Here is a 22,459-nt window from a genome sequence, read left to right as displayed (position 1 = left end):
TTTCTGTTAGAAACTTTCATTGTAAAACAAAGTTTCTGATAAGAATATACTTGTATAGAGCATCCCAGATTTATATCAATAAAAATATCAGTCTTCTGACATACGTATTTCAAAGTCACTTTATATTTTTGAATTGAGAATGTTAAACTTCATAATTCTCATTCCAGTCGTCCTTGCTTAGCATCCCCTATTGCTCCCCACACATCAAAGACAAACTCATCTGGAAATGCAAAGTCTCCAAGAGTTTCATCCAATGCCACTGCAAATTCATCTGGGTTTTTCTTGTCTCTTCCTGCTTCCACCATTGTTGCAGCTGAAAAAAAACAAACAGAAAGTAAAAAAATTATTCTCATGGAAGTGACAATTAACATTTGCCCAAGATATTTTTTTTTGAGAATTTTCAGAGTCCAGTAATGTTAGGGGGATCTAAAGCTTACCTACTGAATCCTAAATTCATTAATATCTGTGTACCATCCCCCACAGTATGTTTTGGTAAATGGGAGAACTTCCTTGGAGCGTTCATTATATATTCTTCTAATTGTTTGGGAGATGTTAATTCAACCAGACTTCATTTCTCTCTAGCTAAATTATGCTCACCATTCATTACTACACATAAAGCATAGGTCTAAAGGCAAGGTACAGGAAACTCCTGTGATAACAAGCCCCATGCTAATGCACAACCAATTTCAGTGAGTTTGATGTAGCCTCACTTATCTAAAAGGCATACTCAAATGCTTTTTTCCCCTCTAAACAACAAATAAAAGATCCTAGCAAGTCAGAGTTTAAAATAGCCAAGTTTGTTGTATTTAAAAATATTTTTTTTTAACAAAATATTTGAACATGGGAAAATAATATACAACCTATGCAGTAGATACGTGCAACCAAATTAGTATGGGTTTGCCAGAAACAGCTTCTAAATTTAAGTGTTATAACCTGTATTTGGAAAAGGGCAATGATAAAACAAAAGTATAGAGAAAACACTTGAACACTTCAGGAAAAAAGGATTCAAATACTATGCACAGTTCAACATATGCACAGTGTCAAAAAAGCCACAAAAAAGAGCAGAATGTCATTTGTTAGCAAACACAGATAGACCGATATCTTGTTCGTCCAGCAATTTCTCCTGTTAAACACATGAGAATCAATCTTCTTGAAGTTTCAGACTTCAGTTTGGAAGCTGCTTTAGTCACTGGACAACTCCTCAGATTCCAAGAGAAATTACAAGTCTATCACAAACAGCACTCAACAGTGGCTGTAGGGGCATTAGCGGAAAGGAAAGCTGTGAGGGCTCAAAGCTCCCTCTTTCACAGCACCTGCACCTCCCAAAAAGATGAAAGATGTCAGCTCAGGAGAGATCAGCAAAACTAAGCTAAGCCAGTGGGCTATCTTCGTTTGAGGGATGCAGAAGACTGTAAAACAGACTCAGCACAAAAGGACTGCTGAGTGATTTACTTTCTGAGCTGTATCTCTGCTCCACAGCCTCTATTCATATTAACAAAAAAAAAAAAAAAAGATTATATTGTACAATAGATGAATCAAACTCTGATTTATTTCATTGTCATCTTTTACACCTGCCTGGTACGGCAAGATGATGTATAACAGAAGATGAAGAACAAGCAACTTCCACCTTCTTTACAAACAAATGCTAATGTCACACTTGAAGGATTTAATAACTTCTAGGCTTTTTTTAAGAGGGATAACTGAGTTGAAAACATGTATTACAGTGCCTGACAAAGGGAAGGAAATCCTGAAATCACAGATAACCATTTTCAGTAAGAGTCTATGGCATACTTGCTATGTAATGCATGCAGTACATGGTATTGAAATGGCAAAATCTCACTGATAAATGTAAAATAAGCTTTCCTTGTTCAAATGTGTATTTAATATTATTTTGTTAACCTGAAATTATTTATTGACAGTTGGAACTGTCTGGAAAATAGAGCTGGTTATTATGCAAACTTTTAACAAGCTGAGAGCAAACTGGAGCCACATGCCACACTGTAGACGTCAGCAACAGCAACTCTGAAGAAATTCGATGTTTCAGTTTTAACTACATTCAGACGTGAGACTGCAAACAGGATCTCCATGCCAAACACCACAAAGAAGCCCAAAGTCTGACAAACAAACTGCTGTGCTCAAGGAAGCTTAAGCTTTACCCAGACTCCTGGCAACACTACAGGATCTCAAGGACTCAAGATGTCTTTCCCTGCCAGAAGTAACCTATTCTTGTTGTGTGGATTCTTTCTGCCTCCCCCATGGAGTCCTTGGGATACTGACTCAGAGCAGTCTAAAAGGGAAATGAGGTGAAGGGCTTAATTTAACCTTTGCAGTCCTCCTGAAACAAATGAGGATATGAAGCCATTCCATATAGGCAGTGAAACAAGGTTGGAGGGAGAGAAGATGTGCAAGGCGAAAGACAATTTAGACATAAAAAGTATGCCTGGATACATTTCCTTAAGATATTAAAAAGAAGGTAGTCATCAAAAGAGTGAGAATCTAGACACGTATTCCAGTGGAAAAAGTGGTAGAGCAAGGAATTCCGGAGATAAACTGAGACATGAAAGAGACATATGACAGTTTAAGAGCAATAATAACACATTCTTATATTGAAGTTCAACCATCCTAGTTAAAACTTCAGAATTACACAGTCATCAACCAAAACGCTACTTCAAACAAGACTTTTTAAATATTGAGCTTCCCAAATTACGAAGTGACAGTAAGTCAAAATGTCACAACCATTTGAGAGCAGCAGCCTCAAATAAAAACTTTTACAACTATATTGAACAATTGCAATCAGCACTACCACTACACTTAATGAGCTATACTTGTTAATGTACACTGCTCTTCTCTAATTCACCTGGTACAATAGAATACACTTATGCAGAAAGTACAGGATCTTCCTGTCTCCTGCATGCCTTTTCAGTAGCACGGTGCTGACCTCTAGTGCCAGCAGCATTATATTACCGTTCAGCAAACGGCAATGCGAGATGAAAGCAATCCCCACTGGTGTTGGCACACTAGTTCTTACCACCGACGCATACGAACAGGCAAAGATGAACCCTGTATTTCGCTAGTTTCAAACACAGAGAAGCACTAAGAGAGACTAGTTTCTCTATCACGCAGTGTACATGTTCTTACCCCCCTGGGCAGTTACCACATGCATGGGGTGGCATCCATGACCTCAGAAGCACAGCTGGAAAATTCTGTGCAGAATATGCATGCTTACATGGTGACAATTGCAATGCATAATTGCCAAGACAAATCAAAAAGTGCTTAGTTCAAGGGTATTTGGTAGATACGTGGCAATTGGAAAAGAACTTTACTGGCTCTCAGAGGACAACATCTCCATGCCAAATTAGCTCCACTCCCCTCTTTCTCCCACTGCTTCTCATGACAGTGACACAATAAGTGATTGCATAAATTTTATTCTAATACAGAGAATAGTTTTCTTGATAGTCCAGATAGTCCCATTGTCTTCAGAAATTTGGTTTAAAATCCCACTGCTAGCGATGCTCATACTTGAGAAAATTTCATTAAAAAAATGTGAGAAGTTCAGGGAACTCAAAAGTGACAGAAGAAATTTTCTTCTCAGCTTTAACCAAGGAAGCTCGCTATCAGGCTTCCCAGAACACAATCACCTTACATAGCAGTTTTTGCCACCTATATCCTCTTCTGTCATTTTCAGAAAAAAAAAAAATAATCTTTCAGAAGCCTTAACAGCCATTTCAGTATTTATTTAGCTGTAATGATATCAGAAGTTTTGCTTTCATCAAAAGGTAACAAATATTAGTCCAGCCTAACGTTTTAAAAGAGCTAAAATAATCATCCACACTTCTTATCAATACGACAGAAAACAAAGCATGACACTAGAGTTTTCAGTGTTTAATATACCTTGGTGTTGGCTTCATGTTGAACAGTCACAAATTAATCAATTTGAACGGCATAGTACGAAAACTGGAGAAATATGATCCTTTGAAGAATTAAGTTTGTAGACAATAGAAGAAAGCAACAGATTTGAGGAAAATACCACTTCATTCAAAGCATTTCAAAATACAAATATCCATCCAGCATTGCTAGGATGTACAGATGGTCAGAGAATAAAAGCTGAGGTGAGGAAAAACAAACTATATGGAATATAGCCGTATTTTGAGTATATGGAAAGCTGGAAAAATAAAACCATAAATTGAAAAGTAGATCTGAATTCTTCTAAACAGAATTGGAGAATATGCTAAGGTATGTAATCTCTGACAACATTAGAGGAACATCTGCAAGGAAACAATCATCCAAAAGCATAAAAATAGAACAAAATATTTATGAGTGAAGAGTAGCCAGAAGATGCTGGAACATCTCAACTTGGACAGGAAACCCTTTTGCAAAAGTTTGCCGTTGATAAGATTCTGGGGTTGAGTGCTGTAGATACAGGCTTTCTCCCACCCACAACCTTTGATGTCAAATACAGCTTATCTCAATTCACTGATTTAAAAATAAATGCCATAAGAATTCTTCACTAACACTGCTTTATGAACCATTCCAATTAATCAGCTGTTCATGTTCCTGTATCAGAAAACACAAGACTTAAAATAATCTTCAGCAGCCCTCACTAATGCATTTGTATTTTAAAGAAAGCTGAAATCTTTGTCCAATTTCTAACATGTGCATGAAGCTGAGGAGTACATTTCCAGAGCCAAATGTATCTTCTATGAATTAAGCCATTTTTTCCCCAGTAAAATAGAGAGGTAGAAGTGCAGGTATGTAAATCTCAACAGTGTTTAGATACCCGAAAATAATCATCTGTCACCACCACTCCCCTCCCTCCCCCCCCCCCCACACAAAAAAAAGTGTGTATATATATATACTTATATACACACACACACACACACACACATACATATACACTTTTATATATATACACACACACACATATATATATACACACACACACGATGTTCAATTAAACACTTTAAAAGCTTTTCCTCCTACTCAGGGGCTCATGTATATATTTAGTCAGCCATTCTTGAAACTCCCAAGATACTTAGCAACGCAAAAATTAAGGGCTTTAATCTCATCTTTAATTCTGTCTATAATTTTACATTATTTTTCTCTCCTTTCTAACTGCTCAAAATTAGGGCATTGTTTCAGAATTCAATCTCACTATGAAAGTGTCATTTTAATGGAGATGAAAAAGCAATATTAACTGACAACCAGAGCTTCTGACAAACAGAACTGCATGGGAGTGAGCAATGATTGAGATCTTAATCACTTGTCGGCTGTCGCATTGTGATGACTTGCATTTTCAACTAATCTGGCTTGAGTAATGAGTGAAATTTCTAGCTGAGCAGTGATTGGCATTCTCTGAATGAATCCTTTCCTCATATTTCATCTTCATGGGTGACTGATCACATCTAGTATATAAAAAAACCTGACATATGTTAATTGAACAGATTTGTGACAAGTGATTAGCTCTCCTTTCCTAAAGAGATCTAGAGTTGTTTAATTATTTAAAAGTGATAAAAAGTGATAAAAACTTTTTTTTTTTTCTTTTTTTCCATCATCATTGGCCCTTGACTAAGATTCAAACTCCAAGAAACAGCTTCAAGGATGCAAACCAGAGCTAGGTAAACCTCTTATCTTTGCTTCATGACAATTTCTTTGTTTAGCAGACCTCATGAGAGGAAGAGAAGTAAGCGCAAAAGGCAAACCAGCAACCCAGTTGAGAAGCACAGAGTAGCTTTGAGGACAAAGACCTGTCCTTTCTTTGAGCATTTTTTAAAGGCATTCTTTAGGACTATCCAAGGTACATACTGAAAGATGCAAGGACATCAGATCTGTTAAGATACATATATAAAAATATCAGGGAATTCATAGAACTCACGATCTTGTTACACAGCAGAGCACAGCATATGCTGAAGATCCAAAAAACAAGCTCTAGCCTACAATCTCAGGAACCTGGGCTACAGATACAAAAACAAGAGCTACCTGCTTTTATTGGACAGGAGGCCTGGAGACCTTGGATGTAAGTAACAAGGACAGAAGCCTTCAGAAGATTGGATCAAGCTGGGGCTTGCAACAGCTGCAGGACAAAAACAGCTCCAGTGGGGTGACTGGCACGAGACTCAGAAGCTTTGAAGCCTGAGCCAGAGACTGTTCACAGTAAACCTACACAGAGGGTCAGACTGCACCACCCAGGGCTCCTGAGAACATATTGCATGCCAGAGGCATCATGTACTAGAGGTGCTGGGAATAGAATTTTTGAAAACTGTTAGTTTCTTTAGAACTGGGAGGATAATATCTGCAAAACAGTGCTATCCGGTTTTACGCAGCTTCTCTCTCGCTTCCATGCTAGGAAGCCCCCTTGACCTTAGGCTGAGAGACAAATAGTAATTCGCCTACAATTTTTCCTGTGAAGCAACGTATAGAGCTGCCAATAAGATGCTTGCCAGTAGGAGCAGCTGGCAGAAGTCATTTGGTTATTCAGATTATTTTATATTGTTCTTATTCCTGTCTGCTAACTGCTGCCTGTCCAACCAATACTGCTTTGCCTTTAGTTACATGCCAGACCTATCACCTCTTTTGCTTTGCCTCTATCATTTCTCTCACATAAAGGCTTTCTTTCAATATTGCTTTCCATTTAGTTTGTCCTTTCCTAACTCTTGTCTGATTTCTGATATTGCAATAACAAATAACTTCTGCCTTTGTTTCAGCATTAATGATATCACATGAGGACTGCACCTAGCCACTGCTCCCGCACTGGCAATTGTTAATCAGCTAGACCACAAAACATGAACAGCTTCTTCCCTTACAAATGGAAGTTCATATTTAGGTGGTGTGAGATAAACAGAGAAACAACAGCTGCAGGGGCAAGTTTAGTGTAGTTTTAAGGAGCTAATAATGCTGATCTTCAAAAGTTTCTTGCACTATAAATTGATTATTCTAAAGCTAGCAAATATAATGGAAAATTTCCCATGTTTCTTCAGTAAATAGGCTTTAAAGAATTTGATAAATCTGCAATTACTCGATCAGTCCAGTTGCTAAACAGTTACTCCTTCACTGAAAAAGATCTCAAAGTAACTTTAATGATCTCCTTTAAAGTGTTTAAGCCAAGGGATGAAAGAGAGAGGGAGAGGAAAAACAGCAAATAGACATGCTTGACCTTAACAATCCCCCAACTTCACATACAAGCTCTGGTAGAAAATACATGCCATAAAGAATGGCAATGAAAGTTAATGGCAAATAACTAAATAAATTATTCAGTAGTGTATAGATAGCAGGCAGAAAGAAGATTAATTACATCATAAGGCTTGTAGTGAGAAATTCTCCTTTTTATCAAAGACATATTCAGAAAAACATAGGCAAGGTTTTCGGTTTACATTCTAGACAGGTTTTGTTTTGCTTACACAGACAGACTGAAACAACTATAAATTAGATAGAATGAGAAATTACTGAATCATGTAGTAAAGCATCCGTTAAAACTCACCTAATTCAATATCTCTTATCCCCATATATGTTTCAAGAAGTTCATCCACTTTTTTTACTGCTTTTTCTTCAACTTCAGACAGCTTTATTGAAATAAAGGGAGAGAAAGTGCAAAAGTATTACTATATCCTATGCAGACTTTAAAACAAGAAATTGCCTACTGCTTATCTTCACTCTCACTGTAGCTGCTTAGACTTACAAAACCTAAAAGTAAATCATGTTATTCCTCCCTATTCCCTTCTTTTCACAACTAAAATCATCCTACAAACTTAAAACCACATAACTTTTACACTGACCAAACAAAACATAGGCCTTTCAACTCTTGACAATACAGATCTTTATCAAAGTCTCATCAGCTTTAGAAGATCCCGAAATAAGACAAATTTCTTCTTCCAAACACTACTCCTGGTTTTACACACATTCACATCAGCATAAGTTATTAGCCTCTCCTAGCAACCATGCTTAAACTAGCCCTGTACACTTTGTGGTGTCAGATACAAAACCACATCTTCATCCATTCCTTTTATTTTCTCTTTTCTTCTTTTCAATGCTCCTTGGTCTAATGCACTTTAACATCATCCATCCATCTAGACATCTAGGAAAAAGTTCCAAATTCTTGAGCCCCATCCTATCTTTCCTAGCCTTCAACTTTGTGTAAACATTTCTCCTTACAGAAAACAGTCTTCATTGTATGTCCCACAAGCTTTGTAATGTGGATTTTCCCTCCCTGCTTTACCTTCAAAACCGTGGGAAGATTAAATTGGGTGCTAGAAGGTTGAACTATTGAAAAGCCACAAAATAACCTTACCATTTCCTCCACAGTGGCAGGGCCTTTATTTCTCAGTCGAAGTGTTTCTCTCCCTCTGGAGATTTTAGCATCTGTCAGAGTCCCACCTTTGGACCTTGCTGCCACCTTTTCTAAAGTAAAAAAGAAAACAAACAAACAAACAACCGAAGTTAAGTATATGGTATGTATACAATGCATCTGCTTTGCCGTTACATTACCTTCAGTTTTAATTCTAATAAAAAACCAATAGGCATCTAAAACTTCAATCATAAATTAACTACATAAGCTACATAGCTTTGCTGGCAATTTGTCTTCAAACTTTGATAACCACTTTGACTACACTGAAGCTGGGATATCTATTGACAAATATATCTGTTGAAGCCTATTGCGTTCATTATTACCTGTGCGTTCATATAATTTTACTTTCATATTCTACAAAAACCACAAGTATTTATCAGATGATGTCTGAAGTCATCACCCAAATGCTGACTTCACCCTGCCCTCCATAGGCAGACTGTACGGCAGCTGTAGCTTTGCAACATTTTCATCTTTCACCGAGGCTATGATGAAAACATCATTTCAAAATGCATGATACTGAGCCACACAGTGGTGAATAGGTCCAACTGTTTCATGTTAAACCATTTGATTACTATTGGTCACTCAGATGAAACTGTCCATATGTAGTCCTGTGGGAGTTTTCTCCACAGGTTTCAGGAAGGTCAGGATTTCACACCTGATAAATCCCTGAAGAGAACACCTGGTTTTATCTTAAGTTTTCTTTACCTGAATTCAGTTTTCCTTGTTTATTAAATTAGTAAATTGAATATGAAATCATGTAAGATATGTCCTAGATCATAAAGGCTGAGATGAGCCATAGTTTCACATACAGGATTGACGAGGATTTAATTTATTTACTAACTCAGGAGTTAAGTAGTAAATTTAGAGAGTACTAGAAAGAATTTTGTAGAATTGTTTTCACTGTACTATTTTATTCTCCACACTATTCTTACTTTTAGAAGAACTTATGCTGTATGCATCCTGCCTAGGCAACAGCCAGGGTATTCTTAACCTGTCTCATATTGGACACCGGGAGTTTTAAGCCCATTTCTGTAGAATAAAAAAAATACATACAGCTTTCAAAAATCTGTCCAATAAGCTCTACTTCAGTGTCAATTTAATGTCAGATAAAAGGTATTGGCATGGAATTAGCAAGTTCCCTTCTCTCCATCATCAGCAGATGAAGAGGTACCTTAATCATCTTTGGAAAATAATTGCTATTAAATAATAGTTCAAGTCATCAAATGCTGATTTACCCCAGTCTTTACAAGCAGACTATGTAATAGGCTTAGCCCTGAATGCCCATATTAAAAAGATATTATTATACTACTAATTGCAACACTTTATGTATGTACATTACACTGAAGTACATTACAACAGGAGTATTAGCTTATATCCAGTGATATTAGAGACATATCAGATTCTGTGCAGAAGGACCAAAAGCTATCTTCAAATTTGTTTCAATTTCTGCTGTTATTCTGACACCAAGTGTCAAGATTGGTGTATGACAGCAGTTGTAAACTGCTAACAGATTTTAAAAAAAGAAAAAAAATCAAACATTTTCCACTGTGGTGAAGAGATTGTGAGTGCACATGAAGTCATACATGCTTAAGATGCAGAAGTATTTTGTACTTTCTTGTTAAAGAAAAATAATGCATGGATCAGAGGGAGAAACAAACCAAGACCTGAGAGAATAAAAATCAAAACTCAATCTCTTTTATCTCCCTAGGCTAACACAACATATTTTTATTTATTTTTACTACCTTGATAAAATTGATGTGCATATGGATTAGCAGGAGGTATACGTTTGTCCTATCACTTGTGTCACTTTCACACAGCAGTCAGGCATCAGGTAGAGGCAGAGCTTTGTCTAACTCATTTCCTTCAGTTGTAAGTATACCTGCTGTATAATAAAAGAGTGAACAAAATGTTGGGGATAGCAGCCAAGGAGGTGCTCTGGGGAATCCCAGACTCTTCTCTGCTTCATTCTTCTGCATTAGATAGCTCAGTCCTGCCTAAAGCTCACAAATATAAAAATCTGATACAGAGACGAACAGGGTTCATATGTAAGAGATGTAGAGGAAAACAGAAAGGGAAGTTTGAGAATCATTGAAATGATCCATGCTTTAAAACTGTGCCTATCAAACTTGTACTTATTCTGCACTGCCATGTGGTAGAAAGAAATCAAGCAACTGAGACTCAGTGCTGAGTCAGCCCAAACTAGGATAACTGCTGGAGAAAGCAGATGGAAGAAGATTCCTTCCTAAAATTCCCTCTCCAAGAAAAATATATATTATATATACATACACACACACATAACACATATATGTATGTATCTGTTCTATACATAGAACGTTCCTCTCTTTTTGCAGCAGTTACATTACCTTGCCTGAAAACAAATTTATAGTGGAGTACAATGTCAGGAGTTCAGTATCCAGGGAACAAGACAAACAGCCAAGCAACACTCACCAAATGACTTCATAGGCTCTATCAGCTTCAGCTTAAACACCCGACCTTTCTCCAGATCTTTTAGCATTTTGGCAACTTCATAATGCCGAAGATCTGACACATCTTTTCCATTTATAGACTCTATGTGATCGCCAACGCAGATCATTTTGGTTTGGTCCATAAGGCTCCCTTCTCTGATTCGCTATTGTTTAAAAAAACAGAAAATAATGAGAAACATTTTTTGAAATGGTAAAGAGGTGACAGATTCAAGAATGTCAGGTAAAAATATCAACAGCACTGAGTTTGTTTTGCCAGCAGGACATTTTGACTTTAAGATTTATGCCATAAAAGACATTTTAGAAAATTATTTTTAAACAAAGTACTTTAATATACATTGCATATAAAATCAACAATAGAAAAAAAAATGCAATCATACTTCAGAAGTTAAGGCTTCTAAATAAGCTAATGTTTTGGGGTTTTGTTTTTTGGGTTTTTTTTTTTTTTTTTTTTTTGGGTTTTTTGTTTTGGTTTTTTTTTTTTTTGCTTTAAAACTGTACCCAATGTGCCAGTAATGTGAATGTCGTCTTTTGACTTTAATACTCTGACAAGCATAGGTACAAAACTTCTCTTGTGTAGTCCTGTGACATACAAAAAAATATATGATATACTAAAAAATGAGGTACTATGTAAGTCTAATCTTAATAAGGCTTATCTATAATGAGTGAACTTCTACAATTTTCCTCACTTAACTATATAACTGCATATGGTAAGTTATTTCCTGTGAAATAACAATGAAGGACAATAAATGCTTACAAATGTTATTTCAGGGAATACAAGTGGCATAGAAGCAGAGGTCATAAAATGAAACCGAATTAAATATTCATAGTTTTTCCAAAGTTCAATTTAAAGTGAGGAAAAAACAATCATTAAAAGATCTCTATGATTTATCAAGTCAATTAAAGGACAATTAAGATTTCAGTGATTCAGTTTATTGTTGTTAAATGCTGTCATATTTATCACGCTCCAGTCATGAAAGCCATTATCCTATTTAATACAAAAGCTATGACATTCTAAAATGTCTTCTATTTTGCACAGATACAGATATCATTTGAAAATCTTAGTAAATAATGTACATTTCAATAAAGACTGAGGCTGGTTTCAGGCTGGCTTTAAGTTTACAGCGAGACAAGGGAGATAAACATATTTCCACCTAATACTGTAGCACTTACTCTAGCTGCTATCTTAAAAACCTGTTTCTAGTTCATGTGCACATGTCTAAGCCCACATATGTGCCTCCATCTGAGAGAGTAAGTGGGAAGTGTGATAGTGCTTACTGTCCTATAAGACACTGCAACAATTTTTAGCTTCACGCAGAGCTTAACTCATTCTAGCACTTTTTGTTATTGCTGTTTAACCTAGATTGAAAACAAAGACTTCTGGTAAAAGAAGAGAGCAGTACGGTATACAAACAAGAAACTAGGCTCCAAATGCATTTCTGTTGCCAGGGTTCAAAATTGTATCTGCCACACTTCATGTTTAGTTTAAGTGTTGAATTCTTTCTATCTTTTCTTCTTCACTTGGATCCTAATACCAAGACTGTTTAAGTAGTATTACTTGATAATACCATTCATGCAGCATTCAAACAATTTTTTTTTTTTATGAGACACAGCACTCCAAGTTAACTGACTCAAGACAGTCAAACTATAATGTCATAGTAATTAAGATGCAATTGATATGCTTGTATTTCAAGCTCTAGAGAATGTGTAGAAGCTAGAATCCTTATTTCCCATGAAAATATAAGGAAATAATTCCAAACTATTTTTTAAGTAAAGTCAGTTTCTGCTTAGTGATATAGCTAGTCAACTACATATATAATACATACAGCTTTTACTTTTGCATACAGGTACATATTCTGCTGTTTAAAGTTAGCCATTAGCTAAATATGCAACAGTAACAAAGCAATCTTGCAGAAAATCTTTTAAACTGATGTGGAATTGCCTTCCCATGAAGACATCACCACATCAGTTACACCTATTACTACACCAATACAGTAACAACATTATATGCAGTCAGACAATTCCTATACAATTTCCTGGAAACTGCAGCTTACTGATGTAGCGAGGGTTTTCCAGTCCACTCAAATTATACAGCAGTCAATGTGATTGCTGTTTTCCTCTTCCCCTATTACCAACCATGGACAGAGAAAGTCATGCTCTAAACAGTGCTGCACAAGTGAACTTGAAGCAGTGCTTCCAATGTATTCTTTTAAAATGTGACATGAGTGGCAGTGTGACAGTGTTATGGGTTGCATTGATACTACCACTAAAAATTCAGAGTTCCCTATCTATAAAGATAAAAATGAGGATGCAGTTTTGCCAGACTTGCTTGCTGAAGCCTCCACTGCATCTCAATTTTGTCAAGAGCAATCTCTATCACTTTTTTTTTTTTTTTTTTTTTTTTTTTAAAAAACAACAAGCAAGCCTACTTTTTATATCCTTGGTAGCTAAGAAACGAATAGAGAATACAATCTCTACATACAAGAAGCTCTGTTAGTAATAGCAATAAGATCAGCATTTGAGACACCAATAATCAAACGTAATTTCCGGTGTCTCACTAGTAACAGTTAACTGGAGTAGATTAAAGCAGTGCACCTAGAAAGGCTGGAAAAAATGGGGCAAGTTCCTAATACCTAGTTTAGAAGGAAAAGTGCTGTAATTTCCTCCATCTTTACTTGTCTCAAAACAAATGGACTATAGCTGGTGAGGAGGAGAGTAATTATGATTAATTAACACTTTGCACGCGCTGCTACCTATATTTTCTATGCAAGCTAATTGGGGTGAACTCTGTTAATCCATGTCCTCACCACCTTTTAATCCATCCTACCTAAGGCAATGCCAGCACTGGAAAGCTGAAAGTGCTCTGTACTTGCAGCTGTTCTTACAGAGCATGCAGAGATGCAGGATTTCACCCCATGAACACTTTAAGACTGAAAGAATACAGTCTTGTTACAATGAGTGACAGATATGCTGTAAGGATCTAACCAATGATGTCAGAAAACTCACTAAAAAAAAAAAAAAAAGAGGAAGTAGACGTAAGCAGTATGCAAAACTTATCTTGGGATTGGTTACACAACGATCATATCATAAAGCCCATACACGTCACAGAAGCAACAAACAAATGATCTAATTTAAAAATGACATGCAGTACAGAAATAGCTGAACTAATTTCAAATGATAAATCTAAGGAAAAGCAACTTTTTCTGGTACTTGCCATATGCTATATGGCTTGATAGTTCCAGAGGATCATTAAAGTAATAATTAACCTACCATAGTAACAAACTTCTACAAAAAAAAGCATTTAACTGGAAAATAAATTTACCTTTATAAAGGGACAGCCAGCTCCATTGTCTGTAACAGTAAGTCCAAGCAAATCATCAGATTTAAGAACTTCCACTTCTTTTCGTTGTCCTTTTACATGGGCAAATATAAAATCTTCAAGGCCAATCTGTGCACCTAATAGCTTGTCCATATCAACTTTATGAGTGTTCAAAGTGCAAAACATGATCTGTGCAGGAAGGAAAGAAACACATTACCTTGAAGTTTAACAGTTTATTAGGTTTGGTGAACTTGACAGGCTGATGGGCTCTTTTAAGGAGAGCACAATATCAGCCCCTGATGATAGATCCATAACCGACATGATAAAAACTCACTTTCTCCAGCTGCCCCAGCTGGAGAAATCGCCATCCACAAAAATGACAAGAAGCATCAATAGCTCAGACAGCAGATATGAGATTGCAGGGAACAAAGGAAAGGGACACATCTGTGCAATCAGCCTCTCACAGTCTGCCACAGGGCACCAACCCAGACACCAGCAGCTTAAGCTTCAGCTGAACAGCTTAAGGGGGGCTTGAGTATACCACCTCAAGAGCAGCCACGATTTTGTTCTTTGTCATGTACCAACCTCCAACTTGCAGCATTGCTCGCGGACAGTCAAGGGGTCTGCCCACCACAGCGCTGTATGGAGGAATCAGGCCAGCCCAGGCAGGTGTTAGGCATTCTGATGTAGCACATGTTCAAAGGGAAAATAGTCTAGCCAAGAAAATAAGAAACAAATCCACTGTTCCACCTCACAGCTAAGGCAATTTCATCTGCCAGCTGCTTGCCAAGTTGAAGTCAGACAAGAAAAAGGCCTGAGGGCGGCCCACACAGCTTTCTCCTAGGCAATGCCAGAGAGTACAGGGCACAGGCCAGAGAAACTCCATCCCTAAGATCTGCATCTGAGGTAAATGATTCCCTCAAGACCATATTTCAAGTAGAACTGAAAGCAGGAGAGGAGGAGGAGGAGGCAGCTTTATACTGCATTTGGCCTCTGTCACAGGTGCAAGCCACTGGCAAGAGACATCATCATGTTACGCCTGCACTGCTGCCAGCGGGATGCATCTGACAAAAACAGCAGTGGGATGTCACAGTGTCCTACAGCTCTGCTGCTGCTCTAGTGGCAGCCATGTGTGGAGTCTAACTGCTCCTAGTCACAGGTATAGATCAGCACCTGCAGAACCCCTGGTGCTCTGATGGAAATGTCGGCTTCCTTTCTTTCCCCATCACACCTACAAAATGTGTATTTCAGCCCCAGAACGCTTCAAATGCCCTTTTCTTCACTCTAGTGTCACTGGATGATGGCAGAAAAAGAAAAATGAAATGAAAGCAATCACAATATTAAGTTCTTTCCTAGAACAAATGCTTTTCCTAACGTATTTCAGAGAGAGCATTTTGTTTTCCTCATTTATATAGAATGCGGGGTCTATTAAACGTGTCTTCTGTCCTTCCACTTTTGAAAAATGAAAGCTTAGTAGTGAGATGGAGATTACAGATTGGTGGAGTCTTTAGTTATTTCTTTCAAAAAAACAAAACAACTAAAACAGACTAATTACTTATCTGATAATCCATCAAACAAACACTCCAACCCAATGCCTTAGTAACAACAGTCACAACAGCACTTAACAGACATCAGTTTTATTCTCTCAAGTAATGCAAAACTTTTTCAAGTTAATAAGCACTTACAAAATAATATAACCTAGAGAAATTCATATGGCTATAATCAGAATATTTTATTTTATTAGTACTAATCACAGCTAATCGTTGACTTTTTTTTTCAAAACGAAAAAGTTTCAATCTGAACAGATTATATAAAATCCACATATACACTCAGCTTTCTTGCAAGCTACATAACTCAGCCAAGTTTACAACTGCAACTCAGTTCTATTTCTTACAATGAACAACAAGCCCTATGGCTTTACACTTTAGACATTAATATCCTTCACCTGACCTTGTCAAATAGACAATCATGTAGTAATCGCTGTCACACCTTTAATAGATAAAACTGGCAACAGAGCAGAAATGTGATATTTAGAAACTTGATCCAGAGTTTCTCTTTTTAGACCTTCATCTGGATGGTATTCCCCACTATAGCCTATAAGTCTCCAGAATTCTCAGTGAGTCAGTTCCATACTAACCACAAGGCTGAGAGAACATCAACCAGTCAAAAATAACACTTAAATCATCCTTTATCCTCTTTAGTGAACAACTGCTTTTTCTCAGAACAGATATCTTCAAAGAGTAATGCACTAAAGATGCATCCACCCAGGATAATATACAATTACACCATCAGTTATAGCATAGCTTTATTTGTACATGACTGAGGACTGCCAATGGAAAATTCGTATTTTTTTCTTACGTTTTATGTTAATATAGGTATCTAATAACAGTTTATGTATCTAATTAAAACAACAGCTACTGTAGTGCACTTTGTCACCCACTCAAAACTCTGTATAATTTTAAATAGTAATTTTCTTACCCAGAAAAGAAACAAGAGAAAAATCAATGAGTAATTTTCATCATAAAGTCCTTTCTTTCCCTTCTCACCCTTAACCTTCATGTGCATTTGATCTTCAGCTCAGCATAACAGTGCTGTGACATTTCATGCCAACTGTGGCAAGGTATTATAAATCGTAGCTGCTGCACCAGTCCTGAAATATCTAGGATACCTCCTTCACTGAGTTATCTCACACAGCAGAAAGAAGAAGGAAATTCCATTTGGCTGGCAGAGACCTTGTAAAATAGATTCATCAGATAAGATTACTAACAAATTATTTCCTGCATCCATATTTTCAATAGTAAGAGACACCAGTCAACAAAAATGGGCTTATAGTCTTATACAAAGCAAGAAACTGCATTAGACAAGGAAGAGGGTTACGCTATGTGTTATATAAAGTACCTACGCAGTACCTTATTGCATGTGCTTTATTAATCACCTTCTTTACTTCCACATTAAGCGTAAACCTTAAAAGATTTCAAAAATAAGTTGAGTGGTAACATGAGAAGCTATTAAAAGCACTTTTTGACTCAGTAGAGCTCATATACCTTTACAAAGGACATCATAATTATGTTACTTAAGAAGCTGAGGACTTCTACTTCTGAGCAAAATATAACACCCACTGACATATTTCCCTCTATATGTAGGCGTCATCTATATCAAGAAGCCACCATCATGCTTTCTACCTACCTTACTCACTTCATTCTCCCTGAGGAAAATGCAGGAGCCTCAACTTGTTGCAGCAACAAGAGTAACCACATCCTCTTGGTTTCAGTGTGGCTTTGGTACTTTATCAGGCAGGCAACTTTGTCTCCCCAGATATATTCATAGTACTATAAAGTAAGCCTTCAGTGTTTTATTGTTTAAAAAAAAAAAAAAAAAAAAAAAAAAAAAAGGAAACTCCAGAATGTACAAGAAATAGAGCAAGTTTCTCCCTTCAGCTACAAAAATACAGCTAAAAAGCATCTGAGAAGCAGATCATCAACACAGCAAGCATTGGATGCACCACAGTATCAAATACAAGCACCTCAGGGAACAGCAATAAACACTTGTTGCCAATGGGTTGAAAGGAGGTGGTTTGGAGGCAGTGTCATCTTTGATCATTTGAATTTGCTTTGCTTCAATCTTCAGATGAGATTGAGAGAATTCATTTCAATAGACAGGTGAGTACTCAAACTCCAGATATTTTAGTAAATTTCACAAACTGATTGTCCAGCCTTCTAAACTATGTTTTGGCATTTTTTTCCTCTTGTGAAAAAAAAATGACACTTATTGAAGTTGCTTCAACACTATTGTTCAGTTTTGGCTATTTTTCAGCGATTTCATAAAAGTTTAAATTGAACAGGTTTAAATCAAATACATCTGTGAAAGTTTAATGTGGCTGAGCCCTACTGTATACTTAACTGTCTAGCATCAGGAGGCAATGCTACAGAACAGCAGCCTGGGCACAAGCTCAGCAGCTGAGCTCCTATTGCTGGAAGAGAGAGGCAGCTGCTTTTCTACTCTAGGTGCTACTGGGAAGGCTTCCCTGTTCCTCTGTTCCCCTTATAATGTAGAAGTCCTTTCATCACATTAGATATCTCAGCCTTCACAGGCATTTGTTAGACGCACCCACTAAGCATTCAGTTCACCTCACCTTACAAAGCAAACAAAATAATCAGAAGCGTGAGCTATGAGTATGCAAACCGAAAGCTTGTATAGCTATCATTTACCATTCCCTTCCATCTGAAGAAGTAGTGGTCTTGCTACAGTTAGATTTTAATATTCACTTTCAAGTGCCTGGTTAGCCATTTTGGATAATTCAAAGCCCTACAATGTACTGTCACAGGAACACACCAGCAAATGCTTTAACAGATCCATGTTGTCCTTTAGTCAGTGCTCATTTCTTTGTCATACAGGCTGCACTTCTTCTCCCTTGTGCAAAGAACCAGCTGGTTTGGACCAAAAAAAAAAAAAAAAAAAAAAAGCATGGCAAAACTGAGCAAGGTGGGCAGGAACACAGGCCAAAAGCCAGGTTCAAAAGGGACAATAAGGATGTTATCTTCAGGTGATGGATGAAAAATAAAATAACTGGACAAGAAGAGGTGAGTATTGGGAAAGCCTCAGGAAGGCACCGTTGGGGCTGTGAAGGATAGAGCAGCTCCTTCAGATCTAGGCTGGTGTTGTCCAACACTCATCCTACCCTACTTTCAATCAAGGTCTGCACAGAAGTTTCTGTCACTCTGCACTGATTCTTCAGAGTCTTTCGAACAAAAACTGCATTTTACATCGGTTTCACTCACCAAGCCTGGAAAGGATTGTCCAGCAGAACTAAATGCAGCTTGTACTGAACGACACGATACAAAGAGGAAACGAGGTGCTGCAGCCACGCTGAGTCAAAAGAAGAGACAGCTTACAAGTATAGCTCATCTTGCACTGTGCCGAAATGCTTAAGTAGGAACTTATCCAAGAATCCATTCCCTTGCCTACATTGCAGCGGTGGTTCGCCAACTGCTCTCTATACTGAGCTCCTCCCCTCACTCCTTCTCTATTTTCCACCTTGGTGACTGCAGGGCAGAGATCTCTGTGATATGCCTGTTTCCAAAGGCATTCACGTATCACACTGTCGGGCTTCAGGGCACCCGGGTCACAGAAACTTTCCTAGACAGATAACACCCCTGTAAGTGGCATTTGAGTACCTCAGTCTTTCAGCTTAAGGAAGTATTGCTTCAGGCATTATACTTTACACGAGACTATACAAAAGCAGCATTAATCAGTAGATAAGACTATTTAAAATGTCTGGTACCCCCTTACTTTCAGCAAGTTTAGCAGCTGTCAGCAAAATCTTATGTTTTACGGCAATACTTGCCACAAATTTATCCTACTTCTTTCTATCAGAATTTTGTCACATTAATCACGTTCAGATTCTTCACTCAGCTCTGTCAACAGGAAGTCATTTTTATTTATTTTTATTGCTATTTTTGTTTCATTCAACATTGTTTCTTCAAGCCAGCTGAATTTCTTGAGTTAAAAAAAAAAAAATACGTAAGCACTGGAACAGATTGCCAGAGGCAGTGGGTGCCCCATCCCTGGAGACACTCAAGGTCAGGACAGACAGTGCCCTGAGCACTTGATGAAGCTGTAGGTGTTCCTGTTCACTGCAGGGGAGTTGGACTAGATGGCCTTTGGAGGTCTCTTCCAACTCAAATGATTCTGTGATATTAAGTTCAGTGCTTTTAGCGCTATTTCCCCATCTGTTTTTACCAATAAACAACATTAAAAAAAACACACACAAGAAAAACCACACACACAAAAAACAAACAAACAAACATAGGAGTAGGACAGTGAAAACAAAGGAAAAAAAAAAAAAAAAAGAAATTTCCAGTTTAAGACTCTACTTAGTTTAATAAAACCTGTAGAAGTGCCAGATTATCCACCTAGAAAGAGAAATGGGAAAAGCGCTGTTCCTCCAGAACTGAATTTCCTGGTGAATGCTATTATTTTGAGTCAGCAGAGCCATGAGATTGGTAACAAAAGTTCAGTAAGAACAAAATTAACACAGAAGCCCATCTGACAATTAGAGAACTTGAGAGTTAAAGGTACAACTGGAGATTGAACAGAGAACAAAAGGGAACAGAAGCTCAGTATGGAAAGAAAATAGAGAAGCAGAAGGTCAGAGCAGCTGGGAAGGTACTGCTTAATTACTTAATGCAACAGCGACTGGTTAAACTGTATTCACCACTACTGACACTTCTGTAATTTACTGTGTGAAATGCTGCTGGGTCAGGGCAGCCGGCCCCAGAATAAAGTCTGCAGCAGAGTCTATGGCACTTCAGAAGAGGCAGCCACACATAAGAGAAGCGGCACTGACACATGGGGACCTCTGAACGCTTAAGCATTCTCTTTCGATTTCCACTCAGAAGTTAAGGTTCACAGAACCACGTAGGCACGGCAGAAGAACCTGATACGGCCCCTGCCTTCCAGCTACAGGAAAACAATGCGGCCGCAAACAAGTGATTCGCAATCTAAACAAATGTTTAAAACTTAGCTCGGATGAAAAATAAAACTTAAAAAATAAAATAAAAATTAAAAAGGCTTCAGAGTAATAAATAAAATAAATTCTTATTACGAGTTTAAATAATCTCAATTAAAAGGACGCTGTTTAACGATCCGGCAAAGACTTCCCAGCCTTCGGTGCAGTTGCTCTCAGAGGCTGTGGGTTCCCAGCCCAGCACTCCGCTGCCTTCGCCGCAGGCACGGACCCCCAGCAGCCCGCTGGTTTGTCCTCGATTGCAGCAAGAACGGCCGCAGGCAAAACCCCCTCACTGGAAATAATTAAAACACCGCACCCCAGCGTGACCCAGCGCTGCGGAACCCCGCTAGCAGCGGGCCGACGGGAAGTTCATCATGACGGCAGACGGACCGGGTTTTTCTTCGCGTAGAAGTTAAACGCGGTTACACTTACGCCCTTTCGCAAATGTAAACGCTCGCTCGGAAGCAGCAGTTTCGCTCGTAACGGAACGCAAAGCCGCCCTCCCGCCGGGGCCCTACCTCAGTAGGGGCGATGCCGAACACCTCAGCGATCTTAGTGTACAGCTCGCGGGCGCTGCTGAAGCCCTCCACGCGGCCCGTGGGGCTGCCGTGCGCCAGCTGCGTGTGGAACTGCAGCCGCGAGGCGCTCGCCGCCGGGGCCGGAGCCTCCGCCGCGGGCGGTGGGGCCGCAGCCTCGCTGTCCACCAGCTTGGAGGTCTCCTTGGACTTGCCCTTCTTCCTGGTCCCCAGACCCAGGGGCATCTTCCGCGCCTGCAGCGGGCTCCGGCCGCCGGGTCCTCGCGCTGGACTCTGCCCCCGGCGCCGCCCCGGCCCGGTGCGGCCATGCCGCCTCCAGGTGAGGCCCGGGCCCTCCCGCCCCGCCCCGCCGGGACCTCCCGCCCAGCTTCTGGGGCGCACGCAGGGGGAGAAGCACCGTCAGGGAGGGCAGCGACACCGGGAGCCCCCGGGCCACCGCCCAAGAGAAAGCAAAGTAACACGGACCCGGGACAAGAGCTATTCCTGTACATAAACGTTTCCTGTCCACAGGATTGATTATTAAGGGTTTATTAGAAGCGCACTTTCAGTAAGATCACACCAATAACACCTACTCAGCCCAAGACGGTTCATGTTCCCTAAACTGGCCAGCACAGACATTTTTTTCATTTCGTTTCCTCTGTTTGGATATTACAAAGCATATGCTAAGAAATCTATTTATATACACCTTTAAAGTCTCTAATTTATACACAAAGCCATTTTGTAGGAAGACTACCATCTTTCCAATGAATAGGCTCATGAATTTCAACTAGGAATAAAGATGTTCTAAATACCTGATCACAGAGGTTTACATTCAGGTTATAGAAGAAAACACAAAGTAGGTAAGAGCTTCTGCCAGCTCTTGCCTTTTTACCACGACTTGGCATACTATAAACCTCCCAAGAATTAACACAGCTACAGCCATATAAGCAAGGTTTAAAGATATTGCTGTAATGGACAACAGCTTTGCAGTATCGAGATTTAACATGTTAGAAAACTATTTTTCTAACATTTAGTGGATTTCAAGTGTTTCCACCACCCAGAACAGAGAAATATATTCCCAGAAGACCTCTGCTGTGCTCCTGCATAGCTAAACTCACCTCAGTGGAATAACTTCATTTTCAGTGGTGCATTTACTCCACATCTTGAATGGTCAAGATGTGAAGAGAGGAAGATTCCTGAAATAGCATCCAGCACTTCCACAGGAATCTGCTGTAGAGTCGCAGAGAGAAGCAGCACTGCTTTGCTTTATCTTCCACATCTTAGGAAACACAAAAC

The 22,459-nt window shown here is 38.7% G+C and overlaps 1 protein-coding gene across 1 annotated transcript; it reads right to left on the bottom strand.

Moving 5' to 3' along the window:
• Nucleotides 1-158: 158 nt before the first annotated feature.
• On the bottom strand, nucleotides 159-21,409 carry GIPC2 (GIPC PDZ domain containing family member 2; the record flags this gene model as incomplete). Its single annotated transcript, XM_079535223.1, has 6 exons — nucleotides 159-313; nucleotides 7,475-7,556; nucleotides 8,282-8,391; nucleotides 10,787-10,967; nucleotides 14,144-14,329; nucleotides 21,167-21,409. 6 exons carry the CDS (start codon nucleotides 21,407-21,409, stop codon nucleotides 159-161), a joined length of 957 nt encoding a protein of 318 aa, XP_079391349.1.
• Nucleotides 21,410-22,459: the final 1,050 nt, after the last annotated feature.

The sequence above is a fragment of the Tetrao urogallus genome (genome assembly GCF_951394365.1).
Source record: "Tetrao urogallus genome assembly, chromosome: 5".
NCBI classification, from domain to species: domain Eukaryota; kingdom Metazoa; phylum Chordata; class Aves; order Galliformes; family Phasianidae; genus Tetrao; species Tetrao urogallus.
Note: the sequence above shows the minus strand (reverse complement) of the source record. Positions and strands in the feature narration are given on the sequence as shown.